This window comes from Cyphomyrmex costatus, unplaced genomic scaffold, assembly GCF_001594065.2.
Source record: "Cyphomyrmex costatus isolate MS0001 unplaced genomic scaffold, Ccosl1.0 scaffold76, whole genome shotgun sequence".
Lineage (NCBI taxonomy): Eukaryota > Metazoa > Arthropoda > Insecta > Hymenoptera > Formicidae > Cyphomyrmex > Cyphomyrmex costatus.
Window position 1 is genome coordinate 1243474 of NW_017280333.1, and position 27773 is coordinate 1271246.

Here is a 27773-nt window from a genome sequence, read left to right on the forward strand (position 1 = left end):
CAGATCTGTTTTTATTCTTGCATTGTCTCAACTAATGCAGGAATAAAAAAAAACAGACCTAATATCATGTATATACATTGTAAGATTACAAATATATATATAATATAATATAATATATATATTAGAAATAAATATTATATAACATATAATATATTTGTTTCTCATGTATATTCACAGTATATTATTCACTTCTTTTAGTATTGGTTATCGTAAGATGCACGAAGAAATTTTGACAAAGAGTCCAGGCCCAGCCGCATATATCAAAATAAATTATGATATGATAAAACGACGGAGTCCAGCATATAGTCTAAAGGGAAGACACATTTTATCAGAAAGATATCGCAGTCCAGCACCAATCTTTTATCCGTTGTATGATACACGAAAACGTTCACCTATATATTCATTTGGTATAAAGCATAGTGAATGCGTCGGAATACCTATGACACAGCTGGACGAGGATTAATAGTTTTATAATTGAAAATTGTATATAAATCTTTTTTTATCGTATTTTTTACATTTGTATAATAAATGAAACTATATGTATGTATACATGATGATATAATAATACAATAGATGTAACACACTCTCTCTCTACTTAGATAGATTTTATATATAGACCTTGTTTATATCGAGCATTTAATATGCATATACTAAACACTAACCAGTAACTTTCTTTTAAATTGTCTTAAATTCACTAATGAATGTAAATATATACATGATATGGCCATTTATTAATTATCATAAAAAAAGAAAAAGTATTACGTCACAAAACTATTTTGATTTATTTTTTTATGAAGTTGCGAAAGCGCGTACAGAGTCAGATTTTGCAATTTGTTCCTCAAAAATTATAATAAATAAAATTATGTGCACCTCAACTGCATTACAGTACTTTCTAAATCTCGTAGAGTGAAATCTCACTCGAAGAGACTGAAAATTAGGCCAGTCTTGAAAAAAGAGTGAAAGTACTAACATTTTTTTTCCAAGAGTGACAAATTTTCATTCTTTTTATTTTTTAAAGTAAGATTTACCCTTTTAAAATAAGCTATTTCATTCCAAAAAAGTGAAATCTTAATTTCTTTTTTGGAGTGAAGTTTTATTTATGGTATTACACTCGGCATAAATTGCGAACTATATTTAGTAATAGATACTTTTTATATATACGAGAAGTTACTGCTATCGATCAATTTCAATAAAAAATCAAAAATATAAAATAATAGTTTAAATATATTTTTTATGTATGAATATTGTCTATATATCGTAAAGACAAATTTTGTTTCTATACTTACGCATGCACATACATATATATAATGCGCAGTAGCTAATACCATAAGAGAGTTCAAACGAACATTCGACATGATGTTGCAACTCTTCGGTAAACTATTGTGCAGTAGATACATTCTGCTGAACGCACCGAATGTATTTTGCAAATTAAAGAAACATTTTTTTAAATAAAAGCACTGCGGAAGTATAACAAAAGACAGTGGAATCTGTTATTACCATATGGTAATACCAGAAAGTTGATCAGCAATTCCATTGAAGAAAATCCGGTGCTATTCGCAAAAAACAATTAAATTTGTCTAATTTATTATTAAATCCATTATTAAAATAATAAAAAATATGCATATCAATAGCAACTAAGAATACTAAATTAAAAAATTTAATTTATTAATTTAATTTATTAATGATTATTATTAGTGATATATTAGTTCAATGTGTATTCATTACAGTCTTATAATTCGATACAGACAAGTTCTTTCTTCAGCATTATTAGCACTGTTCGTCGCACTTAGTAATATAAGGTGGTGCACATTTGCTGTGTTTTACACCGAACGAAAAAGCGGGAGTCGGTTTAGGTGGTAAAATGGCATACATCGGACCTGGACTTTCGGAAATTAACTGTAATACACGCCTAGTACTAGCCATAGTATACATCGGTGCTCTTGGTTTCACTGCGTTCAAACTGTATGCATAGGGACCTGGAGTAATTTGGGGCTTCTTCGCAGCTGTACGCAATCCCCTACAATAAATATGGTATATAAATTCATGTACGAGTATTTACATTCTAAAACGAACAAGCAAGAATCACAAAAAAATATATTAAATGTACATGGAAAACGCTGGCGTATCTATAATAGGTTTGATGTGATAAGGTCCTGGAGTTCCATCAGTTTTCCTAAATTTAGTTCTCCATTTTATTGAATAAAAAGGACCTTGAGGGACATCGGGCAACTTATATTTTGGACCAGGTCCGAGGATGATATCTGTCAAATATAAAAAAAAAAGAAATAATAATATAGGACGAAATATAATATAAAAGATAGCATAAATATCTATATCTCACTGAAGCGATATGTTTATAATACAATATCGTAAAACGTTCAATTATATCACGATAAAGATCAAGATTACGATATATTTTGATTGAGATTTAATGAAAATTTCATTAAATTTTATATTAATTTGACGTCACTGTAAATTACGTAACGGATATATATTGTTTTAAATATCATATATAGCATGCAAATCTATTTAACCGTATTTATTTAAATTAAAATGGTTCGATTTGGAACACGGTCCGATTTAGGACATTCTCTCCTACCATAAACTTCTTCATAAATTTTATAAAATTATATTAAAAATTATAAAATGATAAAGTTATGTATGTAAAATTATGAATCAGCAATTTCAAAAATTGTAAAATATTTTAGAATTCGCATACAATATATAAAAGATTCTATAAAGAATGTAAACTTTATTAGCATTTCAGAAATGTATTTCAATTTGTATAAAAAAATCTAAAAAATTTTTTTTAATCTTATAAAGTTATTCATACATTTTCAAAAATTGTATAAAAAATTTTGAAAAAAATTCCACCTAATACATATTATAGGAATATTTTATACAGTCAGAGAACGATTTAATCAAAATCTTTTTATACCACGATGTTTTAAGGTATATCCGAAGGTAAATCCCTTGGGTCTACGTTCTTTGATCAAGTACTTTGGTCCTGGACTTTGTATCACTTCGAAGATGACACGACGATGTCCAAATGTGTATGCTGGGTTTCGATATCTTGAGATACAGTGATTTTTGTGACCGACAAGTGTTTTAAGTTGATATTTAGGTCCTGGAGCTGCATAATACATGACAAATTATATTTAATAATTCTTGTATACATAGAATGGTTTTTAAATGTGAATTTAAATGTGAAATATATATTAAAAAGCAATCAAGACTATGACAAATACTACTAAATTATTAGTATGTTCACATTATTTTTATCATGAGATTTCTACTTCATTGGAGTATTATGTATAAAATTTACGTTTATTTTCACCTCCATATACAATCTTTATTTAAATTAGATGTGATGAATGCGTACTGATAGAGTGACATGTTATGGTGCCCTTTTCACTTGTGGCAATTTTGTCTTTTTTGCGCTCCTTTTTTAATGGCATTTTTTTACTTTTAAGTTTAAAAATTTTACTTTCGTGTCATATATTATACATGTCACATTACTATAATTTTAATTAACTCCATTTTAACGAAAAAACAATTGCACTCATATAAAACATTTTATTAAGCCAGTCGCACATAAAGACAAGCCCGGATCTACATTATATTCTAAATTGACCAATTATATAGTCGAATGCGAGAAGAACAATTAATTTACTTATTTATTTATTCTAGATATATATCTGGACGATCCCCCAGAATCGGCCGGCTGAGAAAAAAAATTTTTTTAATTTAAAAGAATTTTAAAGATACTGTAAAAAATAAATAAATAAATTAGAAATGCTATAAATTATAAATTAGAGATACTATATAAGTATCTCTAGCAGTCTGGATGGAAGACTTCAGACTGATTCGGAATTCGGATCTTGACAGAAAGCAAAAAGCAGTAAAGCAGCCAATCAGAACTCGCGCTGGGCAGCCGCTGGTTTCTGCTCACATAAGCGCACAATATTGGAGTGAGTAGGAGCTATAATAGGAGCATGCGACACGAACAAACTTCTTACGTAATTAAAATTTTATAATTTACGTGACTTAAATTATAGAATTTTAGTTACGTAGTCACATTTTTATATATTTTAGAACGCACCTGAACTCAACGCACCCCGGCATCGTCCGTTCCGTCATCTGGCGTGATCTGGTCCCATCGGTCCCATATTACAACGTCGAATTTGCTGACCGACCATTCGGGGTCGTTGTCGCCTTGTTGGGCGCGTGGACTCCAAAATTTGTTTTAGACTCGTCTAAAAAAAACGATATAAAGAGAGCTACGGACTGAATCTTGACAGACATGATACGAATCACATCGAGGATACGTAACGGATTGGTATGCGCGATCTTCCGTGGTTCCGTGCGAACCAGCACCAAATCCATTGTCGTCCGATATCTTCACAGAAAACATCAACAAAGGTATATTCATTATTCGAAATCACTCTCGTGCTGAAATCCTTTTACAAGTCTTTCGAATTTTGCACAATGATCTTTAAGGTTATTTTACGTCAATGCCAGATCTATTAATTTTTAAAACATAATATTCCAGCTTTAGTCTCTCATTGGGATTGTTTTTGTCTTGAAACTTATACAATCATTGTCCGTTACGCACAAAAAATATGACAGCGTAATATTAATTTTCTCAATACTTCAGACTTCAGCTGTACAGTGCTTTGCATTTTGTCCCAACACCATGGCAGCAACAGCTCAGGTTTTATGTCGATTATCCTAATCATATCAAGGTCCCACTTCCAGCATTGTCTCCTACCATGGAAACAGGAACAATAATCAGCTGGCAGAAGAAGGAGGGTAAGATCATTCATTAGTATTATGACAGATAGATTTTAATTGTTACAAAGATAAAATTATTTGTTAAATACATCGATCAATTTTTTATATTTGATCTCCTAGGTGACAAGTTAAATGAAGGTGATCTGCTAGCAGAGATTGAAACAGATAAAGCTACCATGGGATTTGAAACTCCTGAGGAAGGTTATCTAGCCAAGATTTTAGTACCTGCAGGAACAAAGAATGTGCCTATAGGCAAACTAGTTTGCATTATTGTACAAGACGAATCTAATGTAGCCGCATTTAAAGACTTTAAAGATGATACAGTGGAGCCAGCTGTACCTCCTCCTCCTAAACCAGCAGCTCCTACAACACCTGCACCACCACCAGTAAAAACAGAAGTAGCTCCACCTGTACCAGCCGCAAAAGTTCCTTCTATCGTACCACCTTCCGAAGAAAGAATATATGTCAGTCCATTAGCAAAAAAATTAGCGGCTAAAAAAGGACTTAGTTTACAGGTGCTGCAAGATTGCTGATTTAGAAATTAAATTAAAAGAATGGAAGCAAGTATGAGCCAATTTGCTTCTCTATTTACCTCCATTCTTTCAATTTCTGTAATATTTTTTGTCTCATCATTATTAGCTTATGTTAATATTAAATTAAGACATTATATTCTTTTGATAATTTGTAGATATATAAAACTTATATACTTTTGCTATTCATTGTAGGGTTTAAAGGGAACAGGATTGTATGGCTCTATAACATCTAAAGATTTGGAGGGTGCGGTAGTACAACCAGCAGTACCCAGCATTGGTGCACCAACTGGAGTAGATATTCCTATATCAAATATACGTATGGTTATTGCTAAACGTTTGTCAGAGAGCAAGCAGACGATTCCGCATTATTATCTCTCGGCAGATATAAAAATGGATGCCGTATTGGCGATGCGAGAACAGTTTAATAAATTGTTAGAAAAAGACAAACTAAAAATAAGCATAAATGATATTATCATCAAAGGAATGGCAATGGCTTGTAAAAAGGTACCAGAAGGCAATAGCGCTTGGTTAGGAAATGTCATTCGACAGTAAGTACTTTATAATGTTATAAAAATAGTAATATGTAGAACTATTTTCAAATTTCTTTAATATTTTTTTTTAGTTTTTATATATTTTGAATATCATTTTATCTTCTTTTAGATATAATAATGTGGACGTTAGTGTAGCAGTAAGCACAGATAGCGGTCTAATCACTCCCATAGTGTTTGGTGCCGACGTAAAAGGTATAGTTCAAATTAGTAAAGATGTGAAGGCATTGGCTACGAAGGCGAGAGAAGGAAAATTAAAGCCACACGAGTTTCAAGGAGGAACAATTACCATATCCAATCTTGGCATGTTCGGAATTAAGAATTTTTCTGCTATAATAAATCCTCCACAGTCTATCATTCTCGCTACAGGTGTCACAGAGGCTAAACTGATACCTGCCAAAAACGAGAAAGGGTAAAAAAAAATGTTTTATAACATTTTCTAGACAAATTTAATGTGTTTGTGATATAAATATCAATCCCCAAATTTTTGCAGATTTACCACTGCCCAATATATGTCTGTAACTGCCAGCTGTGATCACCGTACCGTTGATGGTGCGGTAGGTGCACAATGGTTAGCCGCTTTTAAGGATTTGATGGAAAATCCAACGACAATGCTTTTATAGTAAGTTAAATTGTCGTTCATTTGTCAATTGAGTGATGATTTGAATAGCAAATATAATATGTAAATATAATATTTCAAAAATAGAAGTATATTGACTCTTACATGTTTAATATATTTTTTGTATTTTAAAAAATATAAATCCGCATTCTCTTTCTCTCTCTCTCTCTCTCTCTCTTTCTCATACTTTTTAACTCGAACTTAATTCTTGGTATATATCTTTTTGTTTCAGAAATGTTATTTTAGACAAAAACACGATCTACACGATGTTTCAAAAGTAATACATTTATGAATTATTTTTTGTAACTGAATAACTTCTTTGATGTTGATTCGGTTTAAAAAACTATGATTTTAAGTTTTCCAAAAAATTATAACATACCAAAAAAAAACGTTATCTCTTGTTCTTAAATGCGTGAATGAGAAGGCTGTTTGAATTCAGTATAATCAAAGTTAATGAATAATTTGAATTTGTCATTTTATTTAACAAAATTATATAAAAAATTTCTACGTTTATTATCTCTTAGCAAAACTGCCTCTAAAAGTGGTCATGTGTACATATGTATATTGTAATAATTAGTAATTCAATTGTACTGTTGCAAAAAAAAAATATGATTACCTTTTAAGCAACGATAAAAGTGTCAAAAATGTTTATAGTAATTATAAAATATATATCTCGTATATTTAATAAAAATTACCTCTTGTGACATATATTTTTATAAATATTTTTTCATCTTAAATAATTTTATTTAATTTTTTTAAATTCTAAAATCAATTTTATTGTAGAATTACGTTTCGTGTGGAAAGTTATAAACCTATAAAACGATGAAAGGGGGAGATAATTTAAATAATCTGAGAATATGCATTTTATTAATTTGTTTCGGCTATATATTAATATTTATTTATTATTAATATCAAAGAGAAAGTGGACATCTCGACCTTTTTCGTGTACCAAATCTAATAGGATAATGGGATAATATCCATATTTTTTTGTGGTTCTTTTACTATTATATTATGTGGCTTAGACAAAGACGAACAATCAACTTTGTTGAACTTTAATTATTTGTCATACACACAATTTAATTGCACACAGTATTCACATCAGCCGGTTTCTAGTAATTTTTAACTGTTTTACCAATGAGATTATATTATTTTAAATTAGCGATATGGGCAATTGATATACGTAATACACTCCTGGATATTTGACAAATATCCGGTACTATAATAATAAATAATAAATATGCTAGATAAGATGCATATTATCTTTTCGCATTAATTTATTATAAAGCATTACCTATAAAAATGTACAACAATTATTAAAATTTTTATAATCAATATCTAACAATAATCTAAATTATAAAATTAAACGATAAATCTCAGTGACGTCTCTCAGTAACACGTACCTATGACTATGATTATACGATTTGATTTACGCCAAAGTTATAACATCGATATTATAACTTCGGCATAAATCGAACTGTGTAAACGTCTATCTGGACATTTCCACAAAAATTCGTATTAATATAACTTTAAATGCTTTTTTAAATATATATAAAATATTATAATTTAATTGTAATCTTTAATTACAAGTCAATTATAATGATGTAATAAAAAAACATTTGATTAATAATAATTTTATGTAATATAAATGTATTCGGATATATGTAGATACATACATGTCTGATCATTAGGATGTTTATCTTTTTTCACATTGTTATCGCACACATTTGGATACTTTATATTTACAAATGTTTGTAAAACTGTATTCATGTTGAGTATTTAAAGAAAATTTAAATATAGATAAAAGAATGTAATTTAGAAACTATAATATCGTAAGATTTCAAAAGAGAATATAACATTATGTGCAATACTGTTATTTTTGTAAACACAGTATGTTTTTTTACGAGTTTTTAACATTAATTATGTAACAATCAATCAACAAAGTTATAAAGTATCTAAACTTTTGGTTTGTATAAATCTATTATATAATTTTCTAGTCTTTTTGTTGTACTATTATCAAATAACAATTCTATGTATAATAACATGATGTTTTTAGATTGCACAATTCATAAAAAATAATGAAATAAAAAAATCAGTTGTATAATAGAAATTAAAATATCACACTAGGCGAAGTTTTCGTGCACGGATGACATTTTACTACAAAAAAGGAGAAAGTCACTTATGGCGTGAAATAGCATTCTGGTAAATGTGTGTATATTGAGATAATTATTGGATAACGCCTAAAATCATTCTCATATCAGTGTTAATGTGATAGTTGGTAATTGTTCACTATAGGGGACTTGGCCCCGATTACCTTGACCTTGATGTATGCTGTCAAGGTCATGACTCTGAGTGATCTTTAAAAGATTTCAACTGTCGGACATTATTCGTCAAAAAATTATTAACAAAACATTTTTTTTAATAATGTTTCATTTTGTAAGAGATAAATGTTCCTGTGTTGAACCACAGTGGTTAAACTGTGTGGCTTTGTAGCGAGACGGTTGTTGCTTGCTAATATGGATGACTCGAAACCTCGGTTCAAGTTCCGGCACCGGTAGAGAACCTGACATTTTTTCTGGGCCATATCCTTACAATTTCTGCTACAACAAAAGTTATAAATCCATATGTATCCATGTATACATTACAACGCGAAGCGACTTTCACCACATTTCTCTCTGCTTCAGAGCATACGACTTCCCACACGAAGTAACACTCCATTTACCCCTTGCTTTAGGGCACGCGACTTCCACCCGATCTGCTCCCCTGCCTAGGAGCGCACGACTTTTTAGACAGAGAACAGAGAAGTGTAATGTAGACCTCGCTTCGCGTAGAAAGTTGCGCACCCCGAAGCAAGAGAGGAGGTGAGATGGAAGTCGCTTTGGATGGAAAGTCGAAATGCAATATTTTCTTTTTAATTCTTTTGTTAATAATTTTTTAAGAAATAACGTTCGATAGCAAAAATCTATTGGAGGTTAAGTCATGACTTTGACAACATATGTCAAGGTCATGAAAGCTGAGTTCCTTAGAGAACAATTACCCGAATGTTTAAAGGGATGCTGGAATTGTCCTATTTTACCAATAAAATGTGATTACTTTTTAGATTCTCCAATCTTTTAATTGCATTTACAGATTTTAAAATCCTGCATAATTAAAATAGTACAAAAATACAATGCACAGACAATTTCATATAAAAAACAAGAAATTGAAAAATTATAGTTTTATTATCGGTTTTTGTAATCAACTTGTGACAACATGTACTGCATATAAGAATTTTAGGTCCTGTACATTGTATGTTTGTATGGTTGCATGTGTGAAGTTAGATCACACTAGATCTAAAAGAATAATACCATATTTGTACAAATTAATTAAGGATTCCAAAACCAGAGAAAAGAGAATCTGAAAATTTCATTTGTATACTACGAACTAAATCGATGTGAAGAATAAAACAGAGTAGTAATTGTGTCTAATAGTAGATATCGGATGGAAAAGTTGACGTTGTAATATATGTTAGATAAGGACATATATATGCGTTTGAATGAAACAGAATAATAAAAAACTAATTTTGGAATTAAAAAGCGAAGTAATACAGTGCTTGCAAAGCACTAAAAAGCGCTTATTTGCACTTTTTTTTAACATTTTGTTAAAGTTTTGTAGATACTGTGAGCTACTTAGGAAGTCTGTATTATCTACACCAATGAAGTTCGGCTATTGCATCAGCATTTCCTTAATGTAAATTTTTTTAATCTAAATGCATAATATATAAAAAGATATTAATACTATATTTACAATTATAATATGCGTGTATATATATACATAGAACGGTAATTGAGTATTTTAAAGGTTTTAAGAAGAGCAATTTCTCATACCATCAAGATGAAAATATAACAAAATATGTTCGAAATGAAAATAAGTTTTAAAGTAGGGTATCAAAGTTGAAGGAAAAATTTCTTTCCCAAAACTTTAGACAACCATGTTTATTCATCAAAATAAATAGAGTGGTTTTCAAAATTTTTGGAAAAAAAATTTTTCTTACAACTTTGGAACCTGTATTCTTGAAATTAAGCCGTTTCGGATGTAGCCATATGGAAGTTTTGATTGTAATTTTTTAATGTGATGAACTGAGGAATCACTCTTTAAAATCTTTTAAAGTACTTAATTATTATCAGGTATGTATGTATGTATGTATGTATGTATGTATGTATGTATGTATGTATGTATGTATGTATGTATGTACGTACGTACATACATACATACATGTTAATACATAATTTATTCAAACTTCGTCCAATTATTTTGTGATTTAATGGTAGGTACATCCAATGTTAAACTAAATGTGTCCATTGTATCATTAATACTGTTGTCACTTTGATTACAAGCAGCAGTGTTTATTGTGGATAAATTATCACCATTAGATAAACTAAATTTATTAAAATCTATACCATACGCCTGTAATAAATCCGTATCACCCACATTATCGGAGGCCTTCGGTTTGTCATTGGTTTTGTGCGACTGTTTTTGAAAATAAGGATACAGAGGGTTACTAAGACCTTCGCCCATTTCAGGTAAATGTAATGATTGACTCATTTGTTTTGTGCTCGAAAATTCGGAAGATTTAGATAGTAGCGGATCGAAATCATCGTTGCTGTTTATTGAATCTAGCCGTATTAAATCTGGGACGTCAGAAGGATCCTGTAAAAAAAAAAACACGCTTTAATCATTCCATTTTAGTTAATTAATTGTAATGATAATATGCAAGAGAATAAATGAAAATACGTGAATTTTCAATTTGAAATATTAAAATCGTAGTAACAAATGTAAATAACTGTAACAAGTTACAGTTACTCGCTGTGCATCACGGGGAGGTTGCTCTCACACGTGCGTGTACATGCGTATGCTTCGATGTAAGAAGGAGAGGTGTTATGAATCTCGCTTCGCGTGGAAAGCCATTACATAAACAGGAGAAGGTATAGTATAATTTTTAATATTATATGTATATACATATAACAGGTTTAGCCATAAAATGTTAGAAATAACATCTTATGGCTAAACCTGTTGGAGGTCACACTAGGTCACGATCTTGATAACATATGTAAAGATCAAGGTCATTGGAGAACTCCTCTAATCTATATTTTTATTATTTTTTACTACAGTCAAGAAATAAAGCGTAAAAATATGTATAAAATTATAAAAAAAATAAAGAAACAATACTCATTATGCAAATTTTATCGTTTTCAAAAAAAAAATTTCAGTAATAATATTATTCAAATCTTTGTGCAAACCATAAACTAATATTTAATGTGTAAATATTGTAAAAGAGTTATAAAAAACTTACCGTCCTATTTACAGGCGGGGTATTTGGAAATATCACATCTCGAAGTTCGTGCATAAGATCTATATTTATATGCTCCAAGTCTGACGATTCTTCAGGAGAACTAGGGCTTAAAGGTGAGTACTGTTTTCTACTATAATATAAACATAAATATATGTAATAAATATAATATAGTTCAAAATTATACTACTTCACAATAAAAAAATTATTTTGGACCGGATTAGGTACTTTTTATAAATTTTTGTATGCTGAAAACGATGCCGCAAGCCAAAAAAATTCCAGCATGTCAGGTTTCCAAGATAATTCAGATTCAAATGTCCAAAAATGATAATTTTAACGATATTTGAATTTTTTTTTATAAAGAAAATGAACATTATCTTGAAATATTGATTATCTGTGACAATTTATTATCATAAAAAACCCTGTACTTAAATCCTTCATAACATGGCAAAAGAATGAGATATTGAAATAAAAAGAAATGCAATTTATAGGAAATGAACAATACATTCTTTTTCGCGAAGACAAAATATCACTTTCGAATCGGTAACAACTATCCGGTAAAACAGAATTGCAACTGCCAATTGTAACAGTATTATCAAGAGTATTTTTTATATAATATTTAAATAATATGAAAATTACATTTTTTTAAGTATAAGAACAGATTATGATAGTAATACGAAGAGACAATCAATACAGAGATAATTTATATATATTTGTATATATACCTTGTATCAGAGAAATTGTTATTCCGCAAGCGTAAATCTTTTCGATAATTAACTGCCGCTGATACACCATTTGGAGATTTTGGTGGAGACGTAAATCCAACAGGTCTTCTATCTAATGTGGGTGAGCTGGGAGCTGATCGTGGCTGATGAAATCTCACATTAGTTTCACTTCTATTCAATCGTCCTGTCTCCCAAATAAATATTTATAATAGATATATATTTAATATTTTTATATATCAACAATAATAAAGAGATTACTAAGATTACACTAAAACATACCTTTCCATTTTAATCCTTTATATGCCGTTTTCATATCTTTTCCTTTATCTTTCACCTGTAGATATCAACCTTTATAGCATATTTCTTACCATTAAATTCTTATTATATTTTAATAAATATCAAATATAATACAGAAAGTATTTTTATTTTTAACTGTATATTCAAAATGACAACTGATGAATCATATATACAAAATGATGTTTGTTATATATTATGTTTTAAACTTACTGATTTAACAGCATATTTTACTGCTGGATTGGCCTGCAATTGAAGGTAGCAGAATAAAATATTATTTTATTTTCTTTTATAATAAGGGCAGATAGCAGGTGTTTTGGAGATAAACTCTATGATACTGTCCAATCTAATTGAAATGTTAATGTAACATGCCTTATCTTTTACACTACGGAAAAATGCGGAACTCTCTTTTCGCATAGTGTAAGTCCATTCCCTATATTGCTGCATAAATTTACTACCCGATTTGGCCGAATAACTGCAGGCTTCCATTTCGAACTCATCTGAGAAGCCTAGTCCTGAATTAAGCATGTTTAATCTTTCTTCTATAAACTGAAAATATCCAAAATATTTATTTATCAGATTATATCAAGCACTTGTAATTATACTATATAATTATAGTACAATATAATTAGACAATAGACTCGGAATGTAATTGTACATTTTGGGACAATTCCTGTTGTCCTCCCACTACCGTATTGAAATTCATCACCTTAAGAATCAACCCGAAATGTGCAACTAATTCGGAGCATGGCACTATATCTATAATATACTTACTTGTTGGAAAATTTGTAACTCTAACATTTTTCGTAAAAAGGGTTGCATGGAAGATGGTCTACTTTCAACAAATGCATTTTGATTAAACGTGATACGCTCACCCTGCTGTAAAGTTAATGCCTCTCTATAACCTGCGGTTAATTGCACTAATGCACGCAAGAATGCCCTTGATACACCATCTCCAAGAAGAGCTGGTCTATTACGTAACGCTTTTTTTAAATTCGTCACCTGCAACACAGAAACTTTTTACTTTATTATTTAAGACATTTATTAATCCTTAAACATATATTATCTTATTGTGTCATAGCAATACATCGCTTTACGCACTACGTCTTGAGGTAAAGACTCCAAATCTTGAAATGGTGACTCGATTGTGTTATTATCAGCATCTAAAATAACAACTTCTCCTAAATCACTCTTGGGTACTTTCTGTAAAAATTTTACATAAATATTGTATATAGTTGATATAGTAACGTTCATAAATATTTTGATCACTAATATCTTCGTCACATGTTTCACAAAAAGTTAAATAAATATCTTGATGAAAAAGTCGTGGAGAAAATTTCCATTTTTTTCAATAATATTTTTAATTATACAGGGTGTTCCGAATTAAATTAAAACTCATACTTTGGGAACATGCAAAGGATCGATAAACTAAGAAACAATTTTTTTTAAATATACTCGTTTTTGTTTCGTTTTGAAAAAAAATTGCAAAAAAGACAAAATGTATTTTTTTTTAAATTTATTGTTTTCAAAGCAAAAAGAGTATTGTTTTCGTGTACAATTTTAGCAATAATGCTTCAGAGGCAGAAGATCCTTTAGAAATATATTTCTAAAGGATTTTTTTTCTTAGTTTATCAATTTTCTGTACACTACTAAAGTTTAACCATTTCAATTAGAGGAATCCATTGTATATAAATATAAATATATTTATAGATAGATACCTGAAGTGTTTGAGTAGGTACTCCAATTAGAAATGGCATAGGCGCTAATAAATAATCTATTAATGATAACGGTAGAACAGGGATGTATATATGTTGCCAAATCATTGGATAAATTAAAGCGTTACATGCTTGTACACATGCACTCAACCTCGATAGACGTTTCGAAATGAAAATAATACGGCGTTCATATAACATAGATGCAAATATCATCATCATATTGTGCGAATCTACAGCACTATAATATTCAGTCAAGTTTCTCTGAAACAGTAAAATTATTATAACTTATTTAGATATCTGACAACAATTTTGTGTTCTAAATAATTTCTAATAACATATATATTCTCAATTATTTACAAATATACAAGATGTTCCATTTTAAATAACATGAATAGCTTAAATCTAAACCCGATAGGCAAAAATGTTCCAACAAAAGTTGTATAATCTTAATTTCTAAAAAAGTTAAATTTATTATTTGCCTCTCTAAAAAAAGAAAAAAATAGTAAAATTAATTAAAAAAAAATTTTCTTACAAAAATATATATAATTAAAGGACTGATATTATACTCTTGTAAAAAAATTACATAATTAATATTATGTTAAATAAATACTATATGAAGCTATTTCTAAAAACACGCGCACATGCAATAAAAAATCGATTATTTTTCTGGTAATTTATTTTATCAATATTGATCTTTTTTAGACTTAAAAACTTTTCTCAGAATCATTATTGCCTACTTGTTTCAGCTTGTGCATGCATGTAAATAGTGAATGAGCAAGCAATTAAATGTGTATTCACATGTGCATTGGACTATCAAAGATAAGATGTTCTACATCTAAGTTATTAAAAATATTACTCACATTTTCAGGGATACTAGGCAGTTGAAACTGTTTTGGACTCTGACAAATAAAATTCTGAAAGAAATAAAAAATATATTTTACGTTAAAAGAAATTTTTTTAAAAATATTAAGACAGTGTATAGCAGATACAATAGATTACATTAAATATCTTATTAAATAAACTTAACAGTTTGGTAAATCATGACATGATAGAGTTCAAAAATTATTTACCGTTGAAGAATTTGGTAATGGGATAGATATGGAGTTTCCAGGTACTGGAACTCCACAAGTATATATAATCTCAAGAAACTTCCAGGGATCCTCTCCACTAGCATTGCTAGTTAAGGATGCAATGTGATTCAAAAGTCTACGATAAAAAATTTAACATTTAGGTCCATTTTGAACACACATGACAACACTTAAGTAATATATTTAGACTAACTTGTAAAATGTTTCATGCCATGGAAGGGCGCTTAAGACTACTAAAGCTGTTTCTGTTTTGGGATCATGACGGCAGAATCCAAAAGTCCATTTTGAATCTATGCTAGTGAGCACAAATGAAAAATGTTGTACCAATAAACTAAAACAGAAAATAAAAACAAAAAAATAATAGACAAAGACAAAAAATTATATTTGTATGATAATCAATTATTAACATACTTCTCAAATTCACAAGGATATGCAAATTTAGGAACAGATTTCAGTATTTCTTCATCTGAAAAAGAATTGGGATATTTTTGAAGAATCCAAGCTGGCTTCTCCCTTATTGGCGCAGCTACTTCACAGAAACATTCAAAAAGTTGTTTGACATTTTCTCTGAAAATTTCACAAAAAACCTCAATGTTTATATGATTTGAATAAAAATAGCTTGTACAAGCTTTGAAGGTATTGCAATAAAGTTTTAAAAGTAATTTGTATTGACAATTTTATAAATAATGATCATATTATACTTAATTGTAGTAAATATACTCATATAAAATATATTTTTCAATATTTTTTATATTAAAGTTCTGTTTTTTCTCTTTCAGAAAAATACAGCAAATTTTACAAAAATATAAAGAAAAATATAGAATATACTTTGTGGAATAAAGCAGAAATCTTATATATTGCAAAACCATCTGACTGCAATATAAAAATAATTGTGCTTTGGAAATTAATTATATACCTTGAAATGAGATAAAAGTTACAAAAATAATTAAACAACAATATTTACTAAAATATTTAAAATTACATCAGGGACATTCGAATTCCTACCTGAATGCTCTCCAGGTATCATGTTATTCTCAATTAATATTTAGTGAGAATAAAATAACACTTGAATGGTACTTGAATAGAAATCTGAACATTAGTCAACATCTAATAAAATTACTCACTTTTGTAATTTTCATCCTATTTCAAGATAGAAAATGTATCATATCTCACTCAAAAGATAAGGGATCTATAATGAATGAGTAGTAGTCTTAGAAGTAGGCTGTTGGCCAACTATCAATTCACCAATTTTGATCGATTCATTGACTATTTTTAGAGCCATTTTAGAACTATTTTATTTTTTAGAGCCGTATTGTCCTTCAATCTATTCTAAGGAAGGCAGTAGTCATCAAACAGAAAAGATTTTTTCAAACTCTCTTCTGGCTCACAAACTACAAACTATGGAATACAGATTCATTACAGACCTAGATTTATTGGTGCATCAGAGAAGTTGATTAAAACTAACTTGTATTACTAAAAAAGTAATAAGAATATCGATTATCTTGATCTATTTTTTATGGTTGAATTAGAATACAATTTTAGAACTTAATGTGAGATAAGTATATATTTAATATTTAGTGAAAGTGAGAAATAGCAGTCTAATGTAGAAATAAAAAACTAGATCTAAGATAAACCTAAGCATGTAAGAGTAATTCACTTAAGTAAGAATTATAACAACAGCATTACTAAGGGCCTGAACACAAAGATGATAGTAACCAAGTCATGGAATGTTAAGTAGTAAACGTAGGTTAATTAAAACATTGTACATTGATTTACAACTACATTTCATGAATTCACATTTCACAACTTAGTTAAGTCGAAATAAAAAATCTTGTAAACGTACTAATCGACTTGCCTTAGTCTAGAACCCATGATAACAGCTTGAAAAAGTTAATTACTCAATTTAGCAAACACAATCACAAAATTAATAAAAAATATAAAAATCGATGTGTTTTTCATGAAACAAACAAATTTGACTGAAAAAATGTGTTGTGCCCCGCGAAGCGAGGAATTAATAATAGTAGAAATTTGACACTATATTGAGGTTACGAAACCTGTCATATCGACATAATATATGTAGCAAATCCTTCCCACCGTTCCACCATGGAATTGCGCATACATTGGAGCAGTGTTGCCAATGCTTTCTAACTTCACCCCGGGGTGAATTTGAAATCTCACAAATCCCCCTATATCTTAATTTTCTAAAAGTACATACAATCTCCCTCCACCCCAAAAAAACAAGTAAATAATGCGAGGTCTACAATAAATTAGAAATTCTTAGGGCTACGCAAAATTTAGAGCCCCAACACAGACTTTTGCATAACGCATAAAGCATGTGCATAAGGAATTTCATTGGCCCATTTTCTTATGCATGAGTCAATGGACCAATCAAATTCTTGATGTATATGGTTTATGCGTTATGCAAAAGCTGTGCTCCCCGCTTAAAAATAACAGGGAACCAGAGAATAAGAATTTCAACCTATTGTTGTTATCGTTAACTAGCGACAGCCAATGAGAGTCACGCTTTCTTTTAGGATTGTCCTGCCATTGGCTGTCGCTAGTTAACGATAGCGACAATCATCGATAAAACATTTAGAGAATCCCGCAACTGATAGGTTGAAATTCTTATTCTTTGTTCTCTGCTCCTTGTTCCCTGTTCTTTTTATTCTGCGCAGCCCCTTTTATGCGCACTATTGCAGTTTTGACGATTTGACGAATCCGCTATAATTCAACTTCGTACAAATCTGGTCAGGCCAAAAATTCCATTAGTTAGGTTCATAATGTTCAATTGTACGATATATAAGTATTTATTATAAATTAATAATAAACCTATAATTATAATTGTATTTTAAATTTAGATTTTTAATTTGTAAAATCTAGTTATTATTTTTGAAGTGTAGTCTAGCTCTTTTTTCGAGAATTGGCAACACTGAGCCTATAGTGTTGCATTCTTGCATTCTTATTTTTTGTCTGAATTTTTCTAACCTCTTTACCACAGTGATCGAAGTATATACATGTAAAAAGTACATATACATTGTTATGTACGGAAGAATAGAAGATGGATGAAAAATATAATCTTAATCGTAGGATATAAAGCTTATAAATAAAATAACGCGACAGTAAATATTGTATCAGAACCCTATGCAAGCAAATTCATACTATGGCTATCTGTCAATGCTGGCGTTTGGTCAATGTAACGGAGCTATTTTAACTACGAATTTGAGATTATTTCTGATGTACATACGTTATTGAATATTTGCGTCGTATATTACGATTTCACCTTGGATTTTACTTTGTTACTCGTCTGCATCAACACAGGTCGAGATTTTTGAGACCGTGATAATTGATCATAAAGGTAAGATAGTTTATTTATCTCAACACGCTTAATAAAATAATAATTGCTTTGTCTATGATGCTGTACTAATTTAAATGTAACATAAAAATTTCTGATGTAATTAAATCAATGAATGTATAGCTGTATACACTCAATATTTAGTAATTAAAAATTCACTTAAGTAGCACGCATCATTTACAAAGTATTGGAAAAACGCAAAAAAGTGTATATAAGTGCTTTTTTTCTAGCACTTTGCAGGCGCTGCAGTATTAGTTGAAAACAGTGTTGTTTTTACATTTATTATTTATTTATATAAGTTATATAATGTTTGTTCTTTTATTATTTTCTGTACTAGACTGAACTAGAACTTTTCTTCTTGTTCTTGCCAAATATCGAACATAAACCTATTTTTCTCTAAGTGTAAAGAATGTATGTACATTAGTTCATTTATATCTCTTAAAACACTTTACATTTGTATGGATATAATATTGTCCAGATTTAGTTATATCAGAATTAAAAAAATTTTTATGTAGGCAATTTTGAATAAAAATATTTGCTATTTCTTGAAAACACCTATTAGCTAATGGAAGAGTTAAAATTCATATCACCAATAAAGGTTCCATTTCTACCATTTTAAAATTAGAAGAAATAAGAATTGTATCAAAGTTGGTGAAACCATTGTAAAATTAACTTCAACTTCTGTTAAATTTACATTGGTGGATCTAAGAATATTTGTCTCTTGTATTTTTGAAAATTTTAATACTTTTTTAACTAAAATTTTTCTCTTCTTTTCTTCCTCCCTCTTCTTCTACTCTCCCCCTTCTTTCTCTCTCTCTATTAAATGTACATGTATCTGTTAAATATTTAAACGATTGTATCAGAAGTTTATTGTTTTTCTCTGGAAACCAGAGTCGTATATAAAAAATGTTTTATTTATTTTTTTTTTAATATAAAATCAATCCATTTGCGCTTATACTAGATAGTTATGGAAATTTACTATATTATATCATGAATAGTTTCATGTATAATTTGTTTCTTGTGTATTATGATTATATATATTAAATTTGCAAGTGTTAAAAGAAATAAGTGAAATATAAATGTACATAATCAGTTACTTTGTTGTTATACATTATCATATAATATACTTTTATATTATTAGTAATATATTATAATTGTTAATTTAGAAAATATATTTATTTTCTATCTCTATATATAGAAATTATGTATGTATTATCACAATTTTATGTCAAAATTTAACAGTAATAACTTAAATCTTGAGATATTAATTTACTTCGATCCAATTTTACTTTACATATTTTGAAAAATTTTTTTATTATATCAAAATTATATGTATACATTAAACTGTAAAAATTATGCAACATTAAGCCTAGTAATTGTCTTCTTTCTTATAGATGGGCGACATTAAATATTATGGAAAAAGAAGAAGTATTGTAAGAAGAATTGGGTCTTTTTTACCATTGAAGCCTCCACCAAAAATATATGTCAGTGTGACACCATTACATTTGATGACAAATTCAATGGTTAATGAGGAAACTAGTAGCAATTATGTTGATACAAATGGATATCCTATAAGGTCAGCACATTGTTTTACATTAAGTTATACAGGATATCTCATAACCATCATGTAAATCCTCTATCAAACTAACAGAGCCAAATGAGCAGAATCGTAAAAGACCTTTTGAATTATTTAGTGTATAATTGTACAACACTTTCATAGCGTATTCTGAAGATAAAGTGCGGTAAAAAATGCTAATACAAAAATGTCAAAATAATTTTTAAATTATAACCAATCAAAAATAATAGTATCGCTATAATTATAGGGTACGGATTTTACTCGATATTATTGGCTATATAATTATACTAGCTATATAACTGGTTATAATTTAAAAACTATCAGCCTTGACATTTTAGTATTAAACTTTTTTACTCTATCTGTAGAATATGCTATCAAAATATTATACGGTGGTTTTGAAAGGTGGTTATTCTTATAACTAGTACATATATGTACATATTTATTTTATTCTCTAATATTTTAAAAATTGAATTTAATAACAGTTTTTCTAACAGGTCAGATCTGTTGGAGCCAATTAGTTTTGGATCGGAAGTACGATTGCTAGCGTTAGAGCAAGAATTACAAGAGCTTAGGGAACAAATTTCAACAATTGTGAAAAATAATAAATTGTCTAAATGTATGTAAGACATACATTTTGTTATATTCACAAATATTCTAGAAGGTTTAAAGATTCGTGTTTGTCTTATAGATGCATCTGTAGCGTCTTTGCCTAATGGAGAAGATAATCTAAAATCTTTGGTGCCACCACCACCTCCACCTCCGCCACCACTTCCACTTTCATTTTTACCACCTACAACACCCCATATTGCGAGAAGGGCTAGTTTGCAAGATCACAAAATTGAAGATCGCAAGAAAATTCTGTTGAGTGTAGAGAGATCGACAGGTGATATGCTGAAGGATATCGATAATGTAAAATTAAGACCAGTTGCAAGGTAATTGAGATTAATATTTGCCTATAAAATTTTTGGTCTTTTATCATAGATTAATTATAATATATAGACAACGCATTTGAGGCTTTCACGGGTATTATCTTTAATTATACCAAAAGGTTTGCGGGTTATCGCCCCGTCTTTCTTTATTCTTAATGCCGACGTTTCGGGAATCATGCAGTTCACTTCATCAGGACTGATAAATTATGCACTCCTCACCCTGATGAAGTGAACTGCATGGTTCCCGAAATGTCGGCATTAAGAATGAAGAAAGATACGATAATAAACCTTCTGGTATAATTGAATATATAGAAAAATTTATGGTAAAGAAAAGTTGGAATCTATTTTTGTAATATATTGTTATTTGTTTTAGAATAGATTTACAATGTAGATGTAAGGTGCTTTTTAATTCACCGATTAATAAATTATGAGATTTTAAAGTTACTTTACCTCCAGTATTAGCATTACTTAAGACCTAAAGTATATTGTCCAGTCGGATTTATATATTGTGTGCATATGTGTGCGCGCGCGCGCGCGCGCGTGTGTGTGTGTGTGTGTGTGTGTTCTGCATATTCTTTCCTCCTTCCTCCCCTCATATAATTATCTTTGATTATAACATATTTAGTTAAAATACTAATGCTAATTGAGCAGGAACGTATTTTCTTTTTATTGAGAATGAGATGAGATCTTACGGATAAAACAGAACTGTTTAATCAATCTTTTAGAAATAAAGACAATAGTGTATATCTAAATGGATTGTCTTTATTTGAATATTTGTTATTCTTTTAACCCTAACTCGCCATACTGGGATATGATATATCCAATGCGATTTTTCACATTGTGATTTCAAACGATTTTATGATATAATTTAATCAAATATTTTTTTATTTGATCTTTGTTTATCTGTTTTTGTCTTACTCTGAGAAATCAATTTTACACAAGATAAGCTAAAAAAAAATATTTCTATTCAGAGGTATAGCTTGACAAAGTTACAAATTCTGGTATGATCTGGCGAGGAAAGTAATTCAAAATAGATATGGCGAGCTAGCATTAAAGGAATGACGAATACTCAAATGAATGATAGTCAATTTAGATATATGTACCATTGTATTTACTTTATTTATGTAAAAGCTCATTCCATCTTCACATTAAGGGAAAACATTACTCGAGCACCCCCGTACATCATCTTATCCTTGTTTAACATTGGGTGAACAACAAGGACAAAATGATATACCAAAGATACTCGGGTAACGATTCCAAACACAGTCTAAAAGAGATATACACTCCTGTTCAATTAGCGTTAGTATTTTAAGTAAATACTTTCCAATGTGAAATAACTGTGTAGAGGAGGAAAAAAGAAGAAGAAAGGAGGAAATAGAGACATACACAGACACGCGCACGCACATACACACGACGTATAAATCTGACTAGGCAATCTTCACGCGATATACCTTATAGATATTGTTAATATCGACGGTATTGTAACTTTCAAGTTTCATAATTCAAAAAACACTAATTTAAGAATGGTTTTATTGTAGTGTTTGAAAAATTTTTAACACCAGCTATTAGATTCTGAAACAAAAAATAAAGTTGTAAAAAGATAGAGCCTTTTTTTACACTTATGCGATACAGTATACCCAACTTCTTGTATACCTTGTATTTTTCAATTCATATTTATTGAATATGAATATATACAAAAATATTATTTTTATTCACACACAGTGTTAGAGAAAGCATAATTTCTCATTTATAAAACTGTAATCTAACATTTAATAATGATTGTACAAAAACTGAGAGTTCTCAGAAAATAAAATAAGATTGTATATTAATTTTTTTATAGGTCTCCAGGCGGCCATCCTATACGGGTGAAACGTGAAAATAGTCCATGTAATGATTTACAAGAAATTTTACGAAGGCGCTACATTGTAATGCAATCTCCCGATAGTAAGAATTCATCAGCTAATTTAGCTATGGACAATTCATTTTGAATGGATTTAAAACAAATTGTCCATAATCAAGTATGTGAAAACATTTTCGAATATTTTCTTTATACATGTATTTATACGAAATTTAGGGTTTACGATAAGCATGATCTGTCGTATGTTTGACTAGTAATTATGTTCGAATTTTTGTACTTTGCATTAACTGAAGTCTAAAGGCGGTATTCATAGTTTGTCCTTATTTCAAGACTGTAAGTAATGTCTTAGGATGCTAATACAGCCCTCTGATTGGTTTATGACATTTTAAAATTGTACTTAAGACGATCTTAAAAATAAAATTCGACTATGAATAGCGGCTTAAGAGACTTATGATGAGAGACTTATGCCTGTATCAGACAGAGGTTGAGATTGGATTGGAATTTAATCAAAAGAAAAAGCAATCTCAAGTTTTAGTGACCTTTGCTTTGATTAATCAATTTTCAATCCAATTTCAATCTTTAGTATGAATTTTAAACCAAAGATCAATTTGCTGTAGCAATGTGATGTTATTAAAAATGTTTGTTTTCTAATAAAGTGACGATAATAATTTAGATAAGTTTAACGAAAACTATTTTAGTTTGTATTTATGATTAAAATCTAAAATGATTATTCTAAAGGTAAGGTCCCACGGCCCGTGACTCGGCATTGCTCACCATGATTTGGAAAGCCTCTACGCGCCGTGGGACCAGGATGATTCGTCGTTATTGTTTGCAGTTCGTGGCTCGTGACATGTCGAAGATGGTGGTAAGTTTTGCGAGTCAAAAAGGCCTTTGTGAGTAGACGAGTCGATAAAACATTTTTGTTGGATTCGTCAATGATTACATTCAGTAGAATGCTTATTTTGCAAATATTGAAAGTTTTCTTTGCTGATGTAAGAAGACTGTAGAAAATCTAAAAGTATAATTTTATCAGTGCAAAAGAAACTTCCAACAGTAGCAAAACAAATATTCTGCTGAACGCAAGGCTTGCAAAAAGTTATTTTATATAAATTTTTTCATGTAATTATAGAAATTCGATCATTTTTTTATCATCCTACTCCTACTTCCTACAACTTGAATGATCAAAAAGTTACTTAATAAATCTCGATCAGCAATAGTAAACAGGTTCTGCCACATTTATAATATATGCAAGCATAGAGAAGTGCAACGACGCACGGCAGTTATAACTATTTTGTTCAGTCAAGGCATTGTCTTTTGACTTGCATAATTTATCAATAATTCGGTCAGTTTGGCAAACCGATGATTTACGAGCCGCGAGCCACCCTGTTTCTATGACGCGTAGAGGCTCGTCGCTCGTTATATGACAAGTAGTTCAGTTCTCCGTGGCACCGCTGAGGGACCGCGATTTTAGTATTTTGTATATCAATTTCGAGACCGATCTTGTAACGAGCCTAGACGAACAAAGACAGATCACCAACCATATTGTGCCATGGACCGTGGAATCCTGTCTTAATATTGTAAAGGCTATTATTGAAGTGTCGAGTTAATGATTTTTCTTATAAGATCTAGCTATAGAAATTTTTCTCTTGTTTAAAATAAGTGAATATTATTTTCGTGATGATTTGTAACAAAAAAAAATGGAATATACAGTTCCTATTATCATTTATAGATTATCGATATAAATGGGAAATTTTACTAACTCGCATAAATAAAAAATAAATTTTAATTTAATTAACAAATATTAAATATTGTAATTATTTATAATTTTATTTAATTTAACTATATTATACATGTTATGAATATTATGTAATAAATATTTGTTTCAATAGTATGAATGTACGTTTGATGTATAAATGAAAGTTTATTTTAGAGAATATCTCATTAATTTCTTCTTTCTTGACCTTTAAATATTTCTATAATGTATGTACTAATTTACTATATACTAATAATACTAAATTTATATAAATAAATAAATTTATATACACTCTTAAAATAGATCCATATTTATATGTAAAAGATTGATTTATTTATTTTAACATTTTTATATTTGTATAATATTGTCAACATTTTATGATAAGAGAGAGTACTTAAAAGTTTTAAAAAATTTAATCCAGCAGATTAACTATTTGTTGTACTTAAAAAGATATTGCAAGAAATTATTAATTATTACAATATTAATTGTAAACGAATTGTTTTTTTTACAATTATATATTCTATATATTACAAAGAAATTATTTGTAACGCGGTTTAGGGCGCATGGAGATCCATGGCTCTGAGAGAATCACGTGTCAAATTGTCAACTCTCTGATTATAGATTCTCTACTTAAAACAGGCGCTATATGTATAATGCGCTCGAGTAATTTTACCTTGTCGAATAATTAAATTAATCGGTATTTTTGTATCGGTATTAATTTTTTTTTTAATTATTTTGAATTGATTATAATCAATATTTTTTAATTATGATTAACTGTAATATTGTTAATAAATTTTTTATTTTGTCGTTCAAGTGCGTAAATAAATTCGTGGACTTATTGATACTTGATGCAATTTAATTGTGATTATTATGTGCACCGTATTTCTTTCTTTGAAGTAATTTTTATTTAGTTGCCAGATAATTAATCGGCAGTGATTAGGAGCAATAAATCGATTCGTATGTAAAAATCAATCAAGTATATCTGTGAACGTATTGATACGTGACACACAAATTATAAAACTTTTGATTGTAGCTAATATATGCAATAAGTTTCTTTTAAACAATTCTCGATTGTCAAATGATTAATTGATAGTGATTAATAGTGATGATAGGTTCGTTCATGAAAATTTATCAAGTGCGTGAGTAAATCCGTTATTGATACTTGATACACGATACAATTTACAAAAGAAAGGAAAATTTATGATTGTGATTACCAGAAAAAATATTACGTTTATTTCTTCAAATAATTCTCAATCACTAAATAATTAATTAGTAGTTTAATTAATTAAATAATTAAATGATTAATTAGTAGTTCTTAATAATAACACACTGATAGATTCATTTATAAGTCAATTAAGTGTTCGTGAATAAATTTGCGTAAATGTGAATAGGTGATACTATTATTTATGTAAAAGAAAAAAACTTATGAGACTTGTGTTACACGGTGTCGATTATGTCATGGGAGTCTCATTGGAATTCAGATTCGCCAGCATAGAATTATTCTCTCCAGCTATACAGTATGAAGACATCGGATGTCTACAAGGTAAGACAGAGAGAAAGAGGGGTGGAGGGGAAGAGAGAACGTGTACGCGCAGGGCTGGGCAAAATACATGAATTTTGTATTTGTAATGCGAATTATAAAATACTATCGATCTTAGTAAGTATTTCGAGAAGTATTTTAAATAGACTGCATTGTTGATGTAGTTTATTTAAAGTATTTACTAAGATTGACAGTACTTTGTATTTTATATTATAAATATAGGTACGAAATACACATTTTGCCCAGCCCTGCATACGCGTACCATTGTGTTATGCGTTTCGCGCGTAGTAAGTAGTTGATTGTAGTGAATGCCGTTTCGGACGATGAGTTGGGCCGACCCTGCCTATCTTCCGTACGCGTCTCATAGATCGTTAAATATTTTTTCTTATGATGTATAAAAACTAAGCATCGGATAACACTTTGGTAACGGAAAAATGGTCTTAGAATTAAGTTAGAAATATATTTTAAGGACAAACGTTTGCTCCGGGACATTCTATATGTCCCATTTCTCAAAAAGTCCTGAAAGGGTTAAGGATTCTTTTAAAAAGCAAATAACGATGAATTTTTTTTCAATGAATTATTTTGAAAACGCAAAATTTATGGAAGAAATGTTATATATTGTTATTTATTTTTGTCAAAAGAATACTTATAAAATATCCATTTCTCGATGACATATTAATATTTTTATACAAACTATAAAATTATCATTTAAAAAAGTGTCAATTTTATTTGCAAAAATTATATATAAAGATGTGTAAAGATTTTTAATTTTTTAATTTTAGGTTTTTTATTTAATTCTTTTTTATTACATAACATATTATAAACTTGTCAACTCATTTAAACTGATTAATCTTTCCTTTATCACTGTGAGATCTGAAAAAATTTTTTTGTATATTTATTGCTATCAACAAAATTCTTATTAGCATTGACTTACCTATATGAATAGAGAATTATACTTTCATGTGCACATCATCCCGTACATTCATATGCGAACGATACAAGTACGTGTGACGTACACGCGAGGATATGAGGATCCTGGATGTACATACATACATGTGATTTTCGCAACAACCTGTGTCTCGCTGATTCGACCATCATTTCGAGGTGAAGGCACAGTCGAAGC

At 29.4% G+C, this 27773-nt stretch overlaps 5 protein-coding genes across 5 annotated transcripts in view; 3 read left to right on the forward strand and 2 right to left on the reverse strand.

The window, feature by feature from the left end:
* LOC108781129 (outer dense fiber protein 3) overlaps positions 1 to 483 on the forward strand; it is a 1860-nt gene extending 1377 nt beyond the window's left edge. The window contains exon 4 of the mRNA XM_018549023.1: positions 199 to 483. Within this exon, the coding sequence (XP_018404525.1) occupies positions 199 to 463 (265 nt within the window). The 3' untranslated portion in view covers positions 464 to 483. The remainder of the gene's footprint in view (positions 1 to 198) is intronic.
* Positions 484 to 1700: 1217 nt separating this feature from the next.
* Positions 1701 to 3482, reverse strand: LOC108781127 (outer dense fiber protein 3). Its single transcript, XM_018549020.1, has 4 exons — positions 3383 to 3482; positions 2939 to 3133; positions 2108 to 2261; positions 1701 to 2017 (listed from the first exon to the last, which is right to left on the reverse strand). The coding sequence occupies exons 1-4, from the start codon at positions 3456 to 3458 to the stop codon at positions 1768 to 1770; spliced, it is 675 nt and encodes a 224-aa protein (XP_018404522.1). The 5' UTR covers positions 3459 to 3482; the 3' UTR covers positions 1701 to 1767.
* A 479-nt stretch (positions 3483 to 3961) lies between these two features.
* On the forward strand, positions 3962 to 6782 carry muc (dihydrolipoamide S-acetyltransferase muc). Its single transcript, XM_018549033.1, has 8 exons — positions 3962 to 4019; positions 4096 to 4422; positions 4658 to 4812; positions 4915 to 5309; positions 5520 to 5875; positions 5988 to 6287; positions 6369 to 6497; positions 6727 to 6782. Coding segments are annotated over exons 2-8 (1455 nt in total). The 5' UTR covers positions 3962 to 4019; positions 4096 to 4303; the 3' UTR covers positions 6728 to 6782.
* A 3978-nt stretch (positions 6783 to 10760) lies between these two features.
* On the reverse strand, positions 10761 to 17514 carry LOC108781137 (DENN domain-containing protein 1A). The gene is made up of 14 exons (XM_018549031.1): positions 17498 to 17514; positions 16054 to 16209; positions 15836 to 15973; positions 15625 to 15760; positions 15415 to 15468; positions 14558 to 14815; positions 13941 to 14042; positions 13614 to 13841; positions 13212 to 13388; positions 13053 to 13085; positions 12825 to 12879; positions 12546 to 12729; positions 11824 to 11953; positions 10761 to 11180 (listed from the first exon to the last, which is right to left on the reverse strand). Exons 1-14 carry the CDS (start codon positions 17512 to 17514, stop codon positions 10761 to 10763), a joined length of 2088 nt encoding a protein of 695 aa, XP_018404533.1.
* A 1243-nt stretch (positions 17515 to 18757) lies between these two features.
* LOC108781140 (mitochondrial fission regulator 2) lies at positions 18758 to 24217 on the forward strand. The gene is made up of 6 exons (XM_018549035.1): positions 18758 to 18997; positions 20389 to 20570; positions 21065 to 21186; positions 21259 to 21502; positions 23340 to 23517; positions 24096 to 24217. The coding sequence occupies exons 2-5, from the start codon at positions 20389 to 20391 to the stop codon at positions 23485 to 23487; spliced, it is 696 nt and encodes a 231-aa protein (XP_018404537.1). The 5' UTR covers positions 18758 to 18997; the 3' UTR covers positions 23488 to 23517; positions 24096 to 24217.
* Positions 24218 to 27773: the final 3556 nt, after the last annotated feature.